General features: G+C 38.9%; 1 protein-coding gene across 6 annotated transcripts in view; it reads right to left on the bottom strand.

Annotated features, from left to right (window-relative positions):
• TMEM144 (transmembrane protein 144) overlaps positions 617–15639 on the bottom strand; it is a 68726-nt gene continuing 53703 nt past the window's right edge. For all 6 annotated transcript variants that reach the window (XM_005666661.3, XM_003129006.6, XM_013978687.2 and 3 more), the window contains one exon: positions 617–2516. In XM_005666661.3, the coding sequence (XP_005666718.1) occupies positions 2433–2516 (84 nt within the window). In that variant the 3' untranslated portion in view covers positions 617–2432. The remainder of the gene's footprint in view (positions 2517–15639) is intronic.

The following is a 15639-nucleotide window of genomic DNA, read 5'->3' as shown; positions in this document are numbered from 1 at the left end:
TCTGACCGTGCAGACAAGGAGAGATAAAAGCCCCCAAACATCAAGAGACACAGGCATTAACTTCCTAAGATAAGCAACAAAAATGGAGATCTGGAAATTGCCCCTTTAGTCTAACCGCTACAAAATAAGTTGTCTGTTTGGTAACTATTTTGAAAAAGCTTGTTTTTTTCCCACACTACTTTTACTAACACTGTAGGCATTATCTAGTAGCCACAACTGTATGGGTAGAAAGGTGTTTTTTTGGATTTCCCATTGTGGCTCAGCAGGTTAAAAACCTGACATAGTGTCTTTGAGGATTCAGTTCTTTAATCCCTGGCCTTGCTCAGTGGGTTAAGGCTCCAGCATGGCTGCAAACTGCAGCTTGGATCTGGCATTGCTGTGGCTGTGGTGTAGGCCAGTTGCTACAGCTCCAATTTGACCCTTACCCTGGCAACTTCCATATGCTGCAGGTGTGGCCCTGAAAAGGAAAAATGAAAAAAAAAAAAAAGCTTTTTTCATTTTTCTCTTACAATTGCTTTACTTCACACTTAAAACTGGGCATACAAACTGTCCACCTCAACTAAACAATAATTCAATGCTATTAATAAAATTTTAAAAGATTGATAAACAAGAAAAATAACTTTGTATCATGGCAATTTATTCAAAGTTATCAACATAAGTAGTGACATTACAGGTTAAAATTAGATTTTTGGAAGATGTTACAATCAAATATTTATTTCTATTATCAATTGAATAATTAAACAGGGACTCCAGTATCAGTCTTAAATTGTACCCAGAGAGAGGAATAATAAGCAGCTGTTTGGGGTGGGGTGGTGTGAGGCAATACAGTAGCTCTTAAAACTATTCTCCGATCTACAGACATGTGCAGGTTTTCCTTCTCAGACAAGATATCATAAAAATAACTAATGACTATATGGTGTTTGTCAAGTGCCAGGCAGTCATGAAAATACAGATCTTCATTAATTTGAACTTCACGGTGCCCATTAGAGACAGGTGTTACCATTACCCCCAGGTAACAGATGAGGAATCTGATACAGGGCAGGCGGGATCTTTATCCAACAGTATCCATTAGAGACCAGTGTTATGTCTGATATAAGGCCTCACGGTCTTTATCCAAAGTTGCTCAATTAAGATGAAGCAGAAGTGGGATTTAAACCCACAGATTAGCTAGGGTCACACGCTTTCTCTCTCTCCTAACAGTAAAGCAATGTGCTACCAGGTGGGAGTGGGAGAAATTTACACAGCACTATTCTATTTTTTTACTCTATTCTCTTGAGGGTTTTGGGAACCACTGTGATAAACATGGTACTAGCAGTTCCATTTTGTTTCTTTTTTTTTTTTTTTTTTTTTCTTTTTGGCTGAGGCAGTGGCTCAGACGTTCCCAGGTTCTGGATTGAACTCAAGCCACAGCAGAAACCTGAGCTGCTGCAGTGAAAAATGCCAGATCTTTAACCCACTGCGCTACAAGAGAATTCCCTCCATCATCTCACTTTTCTTAAAGAAAACTATCATTTTCTATGAACTTCTTTTACCTAGTGGAAACCACCAATCAAAACAGGAAGAAAACCTCCAGTTAAAAGAGGGATTTTAAAGAAGTATATTTCAGAAAAAAAAAAAAAGATTAAATTGTACATCTAAAGAAGTGTGTTGGTTCTTTAAAATTCTCACTCCCATAAGCTAGATTCTCACTTCAGCAACTCTGGAATTTCCCCCAATTTGGCATAGTACCTACATATATGAGTGTGCAGTGTGCATTCATGGGTGTACACTTGCATATGTATGCATATGTTTCATACAAATATTCTTTGTTCTCCAAGGATGGGCTTTATCTGGAGATAATCAAAAGCATTTTGAGCTAAGTTGGGTGGGTGACGAAGAGTTTGGCAACATGAGCTTGAAGTAAAAATAAGCCTGGGCTGAAAATAATGAAATGGCCTTTTTAACATTCCGTTGCAGACTCTGACATTTACTTTTTCTAGCAAAGGCTCCAGATTCATTTGGATTCTAATTCCATTATAATGTAAGTCTTCTCTCCATTCCTCCCCCCACCCCATCCCCTCTTATGCCTCTCTTCATGAATGAGGGTAGTATGTTGGATATTTGGGCATATACAAAATTCTTTGTGTATGAACTCCATACTGTTTTTAGATTATGCACCACTAAGGACATTGGGTGGTTAAAGCAGTACCCTTAGGTCTTGCACTGTGGAGTCCTACCTTCATAAAAAGTCTGTTAGAAGAATTTTTCATTGTCATACTGAGGCTCGGTTTTCCTTCCTTCTCACATTTGTGGGAGAAAAAAAATCATTTACTCTAATCCAGGACGGGCAGAGATCCACTGGCCGTAGGAACAGGAGCCCTGTTCTTAGCATCGTCTCCATCGTCGCATCCAGGAGAGATGTTCTCTCAAATGCTGCTGCCCTCTGCTGGTCATTAGATTTTAGAAAAAGCCGTGCATAAGGCTCCGGTCAAGATGATGCAAAAGGCAAGTATCATCAGCAGGTAGTTTTGTCGGCCCTGAATAATCAGAATGAGTGACTGTCATTAAGAAAACATGAACCAAAGATTTTCTCCCATTCTGTGGGTTGTCTTTTCATTTTGTAAAAATAGTTTTCTTTGCTGTGCAAAAGATTCTGGTTTAATTAGGTCCCACGGGTTTTTGTTTTCATTGTCATTATTCTAGAAGGTGGATCAGACAAGATATTGCTGTGACCTACGTCAAAGAGCATTTGAGAGTTTGGGGTTGGCGGATGCAAACTCTCACATTTAGAATGGATAAGCAATGAGGTCCCGGTGTATAGCACAGGAAACTAAATCCAATCTCTTGGGATAGAACATGATGGACGATCATATGAGAAGAAGCATATATATATATATATGCTGGTCATATATATATGACTGGGTCACTTTGCTGTATAGCAGAAATTGACACAACACAACATAAGTAAATCCACTATAATAAAAAGAAAAAGAAAAAAAGAAAACCTGGACCAAGGATGTAAAAAGCACAAACTCTCAAGACGGCTAAGGACTTTACTAAGTACCACCAGCTCCCAGACTCTCTGGAAAGCCCACAAAGCCTTAGTCATTTACTCATTCAGCAAATACACCAGGCAGACACATGTGCTGGGGCCAAAGTGGTGAGCAAACAAGCACCCTTATTCAGCTCATCATAGAACATGGGAGATAGGAATGAATAAGATGGTTACAGAAAGGGATGTTAAAAAGCCAGAGAGGTGGAGTTCCTCTTGTGGTGTAGCGGAAATGAATCTGACTGGTATCCATGAGGATGCAGATTTGATCCCTGGCCTCACTCAGTGGGTAAGGATCTGTGAGCTGTGGTGTAGGTCACAGATGTGGCTCGGATCCCAAGTTGCTGTGGTTGTGGTAGAGGTCGGCAGTTGTAGCTCTGATTTGACTCCTAGCCTGGGAACTTCCATATGCTGCCAGTGTGGCCCTAAAAAAAAAAGCCTGAGAGGTTAACAAGAAAACACCATGTGTGTGTGTGTGTGTGTGTGTGTGTGTGTGTGTGTGTGTGTCGCAAAGGGGCCTTAATGAGGCAGATCTGGAGTTCAGTTAAGCTTCTAACTATGAGCATCAGTAAAATTGGGCTGGAAGGAGAGCAGCAGGGAGGGACTCCAGGTATAAAGAACATGTGTGCCAAGCTCTGTTGCACCTGCCAGGGACTGAAAGAAGGTCTGGGTGACCAGGGCAGTGAATTAGGTGCAGACAGATGTGGCTGGAGGCTATGAGCCTGAGCTCATGGGCATCTTATTGGTCGTGCTGTACTTCTGGGTTTTTACTTTTTCCAAGCAGTGGGAAAACATGAGAGGAATGGGCAGAGCTGGATGTAGGGAAAAGGTGGCATTTGCATTTCTTAAATCCCATGCTTTAGCAGATGGTGACCGGATTGGAGGGGGCCAGGATGGATGCAAGGGACCAATAAGAGGGCGACCCAGTCCTCCTGGGCAGAGATGGTTATGTGCAGATGGAGAGACAGAGATCAATCCAAAGGCAAGGAAGGAACAGATGAAGTCTGACCCACTCAGCTATGCATGGGTGCGCTGATCCTAAAGATGAAGGCACTGAGAGCCACTGCCTACTGAAGTCAGTTCATCTTAGATTAACAAAGAAATACCATCCTACATTCAGGAGTAATATTTTATCTCTCATCTGTAGGGGTACAGACAGATCAATTCTAATTTCTCTTCCACAAGATAAATTTCCACACATAGAAAAGTAAGTGTCTTATATCCCTGAAGCATCTTTTTCCCTGGTCTGTATTTTAGCTCTTTTGACCATCTTTCATATTGGAACAGTTTCAAGCTCACCCATGGTGCTGGCTGCTCCCGTTGGCATGACTGCCAGGCTGTCTATTATACCTCTTGAAATATAGGCCCAATACTTTGAGGCGAATAAAACAGGATCTCAATTACAACTGAGATCTCCAGATAGCAAAATCATATACCATTATCAGTTTTTGTTAAGATTAATGACAATTAATACATAGCTCACATGTCAAAAATGCATATCCCATTTTTTTTTTTTTCATCTTAATGCAGAGCTGGGTTACAGTGGGTTCTTTTGCCTGTTTGATGACCAGGATTGTCTTTGTAAATTGGGTTGGGTCAGTTGAATTGTCTGATTCACTGTCACATGAACCCTATCAGAAGTCACTCTAATACAACTTCCACAAGTGAAAGACAGCACAAAACCTTGCCGAGTGCAGGGCAGCACACACACACACACACACACACACACACACACACACACACACACACACACACACTCTCCTGCATGAAGGCTCTAATGGTCCCTGACATCTTTTCCTTAGTGTTAAAGGCTGCAGTCTTTGCCCAGATACCAGCACTGGTACAGAGTAGACAATAAATATTTGTTCAAAGAATTGGTACACTAAGGCAATTTCCAAATGTGCTTTGTGATTAAGACAATTGATGCAATCACTGAAATAAGAAAAAAAAAAATCTAACAGATGCAGCCCCAATTATCAGCACTTTACAACCTAATTATGTGAATGCTTTGTAAGTCTCTATTTTATTGTCTATGTAGATGGAAGAACATTCTCAGGGAGTAAAATATTTTTCCCTTTTAAGGGTAAGAATCTGCCCAAACTGCTTAGTCTCCTAGAGAAAAAGACTGCTTATATTTGGGCAAAAGCCATGGTTTTCCTTTGTTGATGGTGAATGTTTTAGAAAGATCAAGCTAACATTCTCCCCCAAAGCAAAAAGTGTTTAACTCGGATTTTTGAAACAGCTACTTAAGATGGCGAATCACCTCATTCTTTTCTTGGAATAGCCACTGACTTGTAAATTGTAGTCATAATAACGTGTGGTGGATTATTGTGGACATACTGCCTGAAGTGTGCTGCTAAAAATTTAATGGATTTCTAGCTTAAAACAGCTGAATATAAAATTCTCAAACTTCCCAAAGAGGAACAGATACCAGGTATAAAAAAAATCACAGTGCAAAGAATTGCAACCGTGAACCTATGACAGTAAAATGAAATAAAATCAATAAACTCACCCAAAAAGTGCTTGGATCTCTGATTAAGTCCTTATTGCTACAGATTGTAGGCTTTTAAATACATCTCCTCATACTGCTTCAAGTCATACCTGACAGGACCTACACGTCATCATATGTTTTGCTTTTGTTTTCCTCTAGGGTTTTATTTTGTTTTTAAGAAAATTTAAAAAACTCTGACACTATCTTGGTTTCAGTGTCTAGAACAACTCTCTCTGAAACTCGCTAATATGAAAAGTATTTAAAACTTTCCTATAAGTCAGCTGTCAAGAGGCAACGAGGCATCTGCATTGAATGACAAGAATCACTGGACACTTTAGTTTTCTTTGTAGACAGGTTTGTAAGACTTTTTAACAAGAGTTAAAAGGTAAAAACAAACAAACAAACAAACAAACAAACCCTTGCTATACTTTCAGCTTTGCCTTCTCTCTCTCAGTTTTTACAAACCAACTTGGCCAAACTTTAACACTCTCTCTCAAAACTACAGAAGGAACACACTGTGATTTTATAGGAATCACACTGAATGTAATTGGAGATGCTGCCAAGTTATAAGAGTGAGCTGTTTCACCAGGAATATGGTGAGTCTTTCATTTGTTCTGATCATCTTTTATTTTTTTTCTTTTTTCTTTTTTCTTTTTTTATTACTCAAATAAATTTATCACATCTGTAGTTGTATAATGATCATACAATCTAATTTCACAGGATTTCCATCCCACAGCCCAAGCACATCCCCCCACCCCTCAAACTGCCTCCTCTGGAGACCACAAGTTTTTCAATGTCTGTTAGTCACCATCTGTTCTGCAAAGAAATTCAGTCTATCCTTTTTTTCAGATTCCACATGTCCGTGAAAGCATTCAATGTTGGCGTCTCATTGTATGGCTGACTTCACTTAGCATGATAATTTCTAGGTCCATCCATGTTGCTAAAAATGCCGGTATTTCATTCTTTTTAATGGCTGAGTAATAGTCTATTGTGTATATGTACCACATCTTCTGGATCTGCGCCTTTGTCGATGTACATTTAGGTTGTTTCCATGTCTTGGCTATGGGAAATAGTGCTGCAAGGAACATCAGAGTACACATGCCTTTGCGAGTCATGGTTTTCTCTGGATAGGTGCCCCGGAGTGGGATTGATAGATCAAATGGTAGTTCTATTTTCAGTTTTCTGAGGAATCTCCATGCTCCTTTCCACAGTGGTCGCATCAATTTACAGTCCCACCAACAGTGTACTAAGGTTCCTTTTTATCCATACCCTCTCCAACACTTTTTGTTTGTAGACTTTTTGGTGATGGCCATTCTGGCTGGTGTGAGGTGGTACCTCAGAGTGGATATGATTTGCATTTCTCTAAGAATGAGTGATGTTGAATGTGTTTTCATGTGTTTTTTGGCCATCAGTATGTCTTCTTTGGAGAACTGTCTGTTTAGATCTTCTCCCATTTTTGGATGGGGTTGTTTGGTTTTTTTGTTTGTTTGTTTGTTTGTTTTTTTGGTATGGAGCTGCAGAAGGTGTTTAGAAATTTTGGAGATGAATCCCTTGTCAGTTGATTCACTTGCAAAGAGTTTCTCCCATTCTGTGGGTTGTCTTTTTGTGTTGTTTAGGGTTTCCTTTGCTGTGCAGAAACGTTTAAGTTTGATTAGGTCCCATTTGTTTACTTTTGTTTTTATTGTCCATACTCTAAGAGGTAGATCTGAGAAGATGTTGCTGTCATTTATGTCAGAGAGGGTTTGGCCTATGTTTTCCTCTGAGAGTTTGATAGTGTCTGGTCTTATATATAGGTCTTTAATCCATTTGGAGTTGATTTTTGTGTATGGTGTTAGAGAGTGTTCTAATTTCATTCTTTTCCATGCGGCTGTCCAGTTTTCCCAGCACCACTTATTGAACAAGCTGTCCTTTCTCCGTTGGATATTCTTGCCTCCTTTGTCATAGATGAGTTGGCTGTAGGTGTGTGGGTTGAATTCTGGGCTCTCTATCCTGTTCCACTGCTCTGTATTTCTGTCTTTGTGCCAGTACCATACGGTTTTGATGACCGTGGCTTTGTAGTTTAGTCTGAAGTCCAGGAGCCTGATTCCTCCAGCTCCATTTTTCTTTTTCAGGAGGTCTTTGGCTATTCTGGGTCTTTTGTGCTTCCAAACAAACTTTGAAATATTTTGTTCGAGTTCTGTGAAAAATGCCCTTGGTAATTTGATAGGGATTGCATTGAATCTGTAGATTGCCTTAGGTAGTATAGTCATTTTGAGAATATTAACTCTTCCAATCCACGAGCATGGTATATCTTTCCATCTATTTGTGTCATCTTTGATTTCTTTCATCACTGGCTTATCGTTTTCAGAGTACAGGTCTTTTGTCTCTTTAGGCAGGTTTACTCCTAGGTATTTTATTCTTTTGGATGTGATGGTAAATGGGATTGATTCCCTAATTTCTCTTTCTGCTCTTTCATTGTTAGTATATAGAAATGCCATCAATTTCTGTGTATTAATTTTGTATCCTGCAACTTTGCCACATTCATGGATGAGCTCTAACAGTTTTCTGGTAGAGTCGTTAGGATTCTCTAGGTATAGGATCATGTCATCTGCAAATAGTGATAGTTTCACTTCTTCCTTTCCAATTTGGGTTCCTTTTATTTCTTTTACTTCTCTGATTGCTGTGGCTAGGACTTCCAGAACTGTGTTGAAGAGTAGTGTCGAGAGCAGACATCCTTGTCTTGTTCCTGACCTCAGTGGGAATTCTTTCAGCTTTTCACCATTGAGAATGATGTTCACTGTGGGTTTGTCTTACATAGCCTTTATCATGTTGAGGTAGGTTCCCTCTATGGCCACCTGCTGAAGGGTTTTTATCAGAAATGGGTGTTGGATTTTGTCAAAGTTTTTTTCTGTGTCTATTGAGAGGATCATATGGTTTTTATTCTTCAGTTTGTTAATGTGGTGTATCACACTGATGGATTTGCAGATATTGAAGAACCCTTGCATCCCCGGGATAAATCCCACTTGATCATGATGTACAATCCTTTTAATGTATTGTTGGATGTGGTTTGCTAGGATTTTGTGGAGGATTTTTGCATCGATGTTCATCAATGAAACTGGCCTTTAGTTTTCATTTTTTGTGGTATCTTTGTCTGGTTTTGGTATCAGGGTGATGGTGGCCTCATAGAATGAGTTTGGGAGTATCCCTTCCTCTGAGATTTTTTGAAATAGTATCAGAAGGATATGTGTTAGCTCTTCTCTAAATGTTTGATAGGATTCGCCTGTGCAGCCATCTGGTCCTGGACTTTTGTTTGTTGGAAGTTTTTTAATCACAGTTTCAACTTGAGTTCTTGTGATTGGTCCATTCATCTTTTCTGTTTCATGTTGGTTTAGTCTTGGAAGATGGTACTTTTCTAAGAATTTGTGCATTTCTGCTAGGTTTTCTGTTTTATTGGCATATGGTTGCATATTGTAGTCTCTCATGATGCTTTGTATTTCTGGAATGTCCATTGTTATTTCTCCTTTTTCATTTCTAATTGTATTGATTTGAGTCCTCTCTGTTTTTTTCTTGATAAGTCTGGCTAGGGGTTTATCAATTTTGTTGATCTTTTCAAGGAACCAGCTTTTCATTTCATTGATCTTTGCTATGGTTTTCTTTGATTCAATTTCCTTGATTTCTGCTCTGACCTTTGATTTCTTTCCTTCTACTCCCTTTAGGTCTTGTCTGTTCTTCTCTCTCGAGCTGCTTTAGATGTAAAGTTAGCTTGTTTATATGTGCTTTTTCTTGTTTCCTGAGGTAGGTGTGTGTTGCTATAAACTTTCCTCTTAGAATGGCTTTTGCTGCATCCTATATGTTTTGGAACGTGGTATCTTCATTGTCATTTGCTTGTAGATATTTTTAAATTTCCTCTTTGATTTCTTCATTGATCCATTGGTTGATTATCAGCATGTCGTTTAGTCTCCACATGTTTGTATTTTTTGCAGTTTCTTTCTTGTTGTTGATTTCTAGTTGTATAGTGTTATGATGGAAAAGATGCTTGATATGATTTCAATTTTCTAAAAGTTACTGAGGTTGGATTTGTAGCCCAGGCTGTGATCAATCTTAGAGGATGTTCCATCTGCACTTGAGAAGAATGTGTATTCTGTTACTTTTGCATGGAATGTCCTATAAATATCTATTAAGTCCATCTGGTTTAATGCATCATTCAGGGCCTGTGTTTCCTGATTGATTTTCTGTCTGGTTGATCTGTCCACTGCTGTAAGTGGGGTTTTAAAGTCCCCCGCTATTATTGTGTTATTGTCAATTTGTCCTTTTAGCGTTGTTACCAGTCGCCTTATATATTGTGGTGAACCTATGTTGGGTGCATAGATATTTAAAATTGTTATATCTTCTTCTTGGATTGATCCTTTGATCATCATGTAATGTCCTTCTTTGTCCCTTAATATATTCTTCATTTTAAAGTCTATTTTGTCCGATATGAGTATTGCTCCTCCAGCTTTCTTTTGATCCCCGTTTGCATGAAATATTTTCTTCCACCCTCTCACTTTCCATTTGTATGTGTCCCTAGAAGTGAAGTGGGTCTCTTGAAGACAGCATATATATGGGTCTTGTTTTTGTATCCATTCAGCCAGTCTACGTCTTTTGGTTGGGGCACTTAATCCATTGACATTTAAGGTAATTATTGTTATGTATGTTCTTATTGCCATTTTACTAATTGCTTTGGATTTGTTTTTGCTGCTCTTTTTTCTTTCCTTCTTCTCTTGTTCTTTTCTGCCTGGAGAAGTTCCTTTAGTATTTGTTGTAAGGCTGGTTTAGTGTTGCTGAATTCTCTCAGCTTTTGCTTATCTGTGAAGGTTTTGATTTCTCCTTCAAATGTGAATGAGAGCCTCGCTGGGTAAAGTAATCTTGGTTGGAGGTTTTTTCCTTTCATCACGTCAAGTATATCATGCCACTCCCTTCTGGCCTGCTGAGTTTCTGCTGATAAATCTGCTAATAACCTTATTGGGGTTCTCTTGGATGTTACTTGTTTCTTTTCCCTAGCTGCTTTCAAGATTTTCTCTGTCTTTAATTTTGGTCAGTTTGATTAATATGTGTCTTGGGGTGTTCCCCCTTGGGTTTATTTTATATGGTACTTGTTGTGCTTCCTGGATTTGAGTGAGTGGTTCTTTTCCCATGTGAAGGAAGTTTTTGGCTATTAGATAATCTTGGAATATTTTTTCTGTCCCCTTCTCTCTCTGTTCTCCTTCTGGCACCCCTATAATATGGACGTTGATGCGTTTAGTGTTGTCCCAGAGTTCTCTGAAACTGTCTTCATTTCTTTTCAATCTTTTTTCTCTTTTCTGTTCTGCATCCGTAATTTCTACTAATCTGTCCTCCACCTCGCTTATTCGTTCTTCTGCCTCCTGTATTCTGCTGTTAGCTGCTTCTAGTGCATTTTTTATTTCAGTTATTGTATTTTGCATCTCTTCTTGTTTAAGTTTTATATCTTGTATCTCTTTGGTCAGTGTTTCCTGTAAGTTATCCATCTTTGCCTCCTTCCAGTTTATTTCCAATGTCTTGCATCATCTTCAGCATCAACAGTCTAAAGTCTTTTTCCTGGAGGCTGAGAATCTCCTCATGGCTTAGCTGATTTTCTGGGGTTTTTCCTTTCTCCTTCATCTGAGTTATAGTCCTCTGTCTTTTCACTTTTATAGGTTTTTGGTGTGGTGACCTTTTTACAGATAATAAAATTGTAGCCTCTCTTACTTCTGGTATCTGCCCCCCAAGTGGCTGAAGTCGGTATGGGGGGCTTGCTGTAGGCCTCTTGATGGGAGGGGCTGATGCCTGCCCCCTGGTAGGTGGAACTGATTCTAATCCCTCTGGTGGGTGGGGCTTAGTCTCTGGATGGGATTTGAGGCAGCTGTGTGCCTGAGGGGTCTTTAGGGAGCCTGTTTACTGAGGGGCGGGGCTGTGATCCCACCTGGGTTGTTGTTTGCCCTGGGGCTTCTCAGTGGTGACTGATGGGTAGGGCCAGATTTTCCCAAAATGGCCACCTCCAGAGAAAGGCATGGCTGCTGAATATTCCCGAGAGCTTTGCTTTCAATGTCCTTCCCTCACAACAAGCCACATTCACCCCTGTTTTCCCAGGATGTTCTCCAAGAACTGTGGTCAGGTTTGACCCTGATCCCTATGGAGACTTCACTCTTCTATGGGACCCAGTGCACGTGAATGTCCGTGTGCGCCTTTTAATAATGGAGTCTCCGTTTCCCCCAGTTCTGTGGAGTTCCTGTGTACAAGCCCCACTGGCCTTCAATGCCAGGTGCTTTGGGGCTCTTTCTCCCTGTGCCAGATCCCCACATGTGAGAGTTTGATGTGGGGCTCAGAACTCTCACTCCTGTAGGTGAATCTCTGTGAATCAGTTTCCAGTCTATGGGGCTTCCCACCCAGGAGGTATTTGGTTGTTTATATCGCAAAATCACCCCTCCTACCTCTTCATATGTCCTCTCTTTTTCTTCTGGAGGAGGATATCTTTTTTAAGGTTTCCAGTGCATTTGGGTGAAGAATCCTCAGCTTTTAGTTGTGAATTTTGTTGTTTTTGGGAGAGAAGTTGAGCTCCAGTCCTTCTATTCCACCATCTTAATCCTGTCTCCTCAGCCAGAAGTGTTCTTGACAGACAATTCCAGGGCTCGCAGGAAGGCAAGGGGTTCCTTCAGTGCCCGGAAGGTTCCTGCTGAGGTCAGCTGACTCACGGGGTCCCTTGCTCATCTTGCTCGGGCTTCTCGCCCAGCGGTGCCTTGGAAAATGAAGTTCCAGGGCCACCACTGTCCTCGTCCCTAGGACCAGATGCCTTCTTTTGGGAAAAGCCAAAGGAGCGAGGTGGGGGAGAGCTGGGTGCCCAGTGCAGGCTTCCGAATGCTTGGCTCCAAAAGCCTGCGTATGGGTGCAGTGAGCACAGCAGCAAGGGTGGGAGGGGTGGAGGAGCAGTGTTCTGATCATCTTGTAAGGCCTGTAGTAAACTTCTGTAGTAAAGTAAAAGATTTTATAAATCCAGCACATATCTTAATTATTTTCTTACATTTTTATTGATTTTGTAGATATATATAGCATTTCTTTTCTGCTTTTGAATGGGGTATTGGTGGCCTATTGGAAAGCTACTTATTTAATATGTATCCTATAGTACAGCACCTTACTAAATGATCTTATGGATCTCAAAGTTTTCAGCTGATTCTCTTAAAGTTTTAAAGAATAGAATGGTATATGCAAATGACAATATTCCCATTTTCTTTCCTATATATATGCCTCTTATTTCTTAATTTTATCTTATCACAATGGCTAGGATCTCCAGAAAATACTGAATAATAGCAATGATGTAAAAAATCTTTGACTTCTGACTTCCGGAGAACTCTAATTTTTTTCAGCTCTATTGACATGTAATTGACAGAGAACTCTTATGTTTCATCTTAGTTATGAATTTGCAATTGCTTTTTGATGGGTATCTTGTATCAACTAAAGCTTTCTCCTGTTTGTAAGAGGTTCCTCCTATTGTAAGTAGTTTTCCTAATTAAAAACTTTTTTTTTAATTTTTGTAAATGCCTTTTGAATATATATTACCAGACTTTCTCTTTGTTTATCTAAGAGTATAATAAATTATATTAATTAATTTGCATATTATGAACCATCCTTGCATTCCTGAATTAAGCTACTTGGTCATGGTTTATCATTTTTAAAAAGTTCTTCCTTTATTGGGTCTGAGCTTTTTTTTTTAAAGTGTCTCAAAAAAAATCCTTATTTGCCTTTTAGTGTCTTTTTAGTGGACTCTGAGAAATTAACATTAGCCTCAATAGTTGGAGATTCTTTCTCTCTCAAGAGAGTTCTTATACCTAGGGGAGCATTTTAATTCAGTATCATTATTACTATAGTAGTAACTGAAATAATTTTTAATGCTTAGTAATATATCTATTCTTAGATTGTGCTTATTTATACCTATAAATGTAAATAAGCTACAGTCACTTGTGATTTTCTAAGGCTTCAGCATGTTATGCTGAATAACACTCAATTCTTAAACAGAAAGCATTATCTTTCATGAAGCAGATGAAATATTTGCAAAGAGATTTACAGCATGCTTTGGGCATACAATTATTTTCTGTGGAAAGCAATCCTAACTAAAATAAATAAGAAACATGATCACAAAAGTAACTCATGGGTCTATAAATGTTTTAAACTGTCTTATAAATTTAGAAACAAAAACTAACATGGCAATTCAAATATCTTCTAAACAAATTTGTTATTTAATTTGAGAATTTTACTTGTATTAACCTATTATGGCTTTCTAAATTAAAACATTTCATTTGGAATGACTGAAATAATGTTTTAAATATAAAACTGAATAATCACTTTAAGAATTATCCAGGGGAGTTCCCACTGTGGTGCAGCAGAAACGAATATGACTAATATCCATGAGGATTAAGGTTTGATCCCTGGCCTCACTCTGTGGGTTAAGGATACAGCATTGCCGTGAGCTGTGGTATAGATTGCAGAAGCAGCTTGGATCCTGCGTTGCTGTGGCTGTGGCCTAGGCTGGCAGCTGCAGCTCAAATTCAATCCCTAGACTGGGAATTTCCATATGCCATGAGTGTGGCCCTACAAAACAAACAAACAAACAAACCCAAAAAATAAACAAAGAAAAAAAAGAACTATCCAGGGACATGTTCACTTTATGGTTCCCAGAGATTAGAAACATCAAGTTATCTTCAAAATAAGAATTATCTGCTGCTTATTAAGATGAAAATACTATGTCTATAATGCTTTGACAGAGTGTCTCTAATTTATACTGCTTTTAGTAAAAATTATTATAAGATATTATTCACATGGATACCTCAACTGAAGAATTTCCACAGATCAAGGTAAAGGGGACAAATCCTAGAACAATTTTTAATGAAAATACCCACACATGCATACTAGGCTAGTTGACAGATGCAATTCTAAATCACCACCACTTACAGTTGAGAGGTAAGTGGTGTTAGTCACCTGTTATCATACTGTTTCCTATAAGGCTGCTGGTTGGATTTGGATATAGGGAACTTTGGGAGGCCTGAGAACCAACAACAAAAAATTCCAACTACAATGAGGCACCACCTCACACCAGTCAGAATGGCCACCATTAACAAGTTTACAAATAACCAATGCTGGAGAGGGTGTGGAGAAAAGGGAACCCTCCTTCACTGTTGGTGGGAATGGAAATTGATACAACTGCTATGGAAAACAGTATGGAGGTTCCTCAGAAAACTAAATATGAACCATATGATCCAACAATCCCACTCTTGGGCATGTATCTGGAGAAAAATATAATTCAAAAAGATACATGCACCCAATGCTCTTTGCAGCACTACTGACAAGAGCTGAGACATGGAAACAACCTAAATGTCCATCAACAGATGAATGGATAGAGAAGATGGGGTATATAAATATACAATGGAATATTACACAGTCATTAAAAAGAATGAAATAATGCCATTTGTGGCAACATGGATGCAACTAAGATTCTCATACTAAGTAAGTCAGAAAGAGAAAGACAAATGCCATATGACAGCACCTATTCGTGGAATCTAATATATAGCACAAACAAACCTATCTACAAAACAGAAACAGACTCAAAGACACAGAGAACAGACTTATGGTTGACAAGGAGGAGGGGGGAGGAGTGGGATGGACCAGGAATTTGGGGTTGGTAGATACAAAAATTCATATTTAGAATGGATGAGCAATGAGGTCCTAGCTGTATAGCACAGGGAACTATATTCAGTCTCTTAGGATAGAACATGTTGGAAGATAGTATGAGAAAAATAATGTATGTATATGTATGACTGAGTCATTATGTTGAACAGCAGAAATGGACACAACACTGTAAATCAATTACACTCTAATTTTAAAAAATTAAAAAAATTTTATCCTCTGGTTCCATTTGCCTTAGGGATATTTTGATTGTTAGTATTAAAAAAACTTTTATCTTTATCCACCATATTTTACACTAGATTAAATTTACCTTCGTCACATTTTATTGGATTATTTAACCAAAATCTTTTAAGGGAAAATAAAGTCAATGAAAGCATTTTCCTACTGAGGTTGGGTAGAGAGAAACATGTTCATACTAATTTCATAT

The sequence above is a fragment of the Sus scrofa genome, chromosome 8 (assembly GCF_000003025.6).
Source record: "Sus scrofa isolate TJ Tabasco breed Duroc chromosome 8, Sscrofa11.1, whole genome shotgun sequence".
In the NCBI taxonomy this organism is placed as follows: domain Eukaryota; kingdom Metazoa; phylum Chordata; class Mammalia; order Artiodactyla; family Suidae; genus Sus; species Sus scrofa.
Note: the sequence above shows the minus strand (reverse complement) of the source record. Positions and strands in the feature narration are given on the sequence as shown.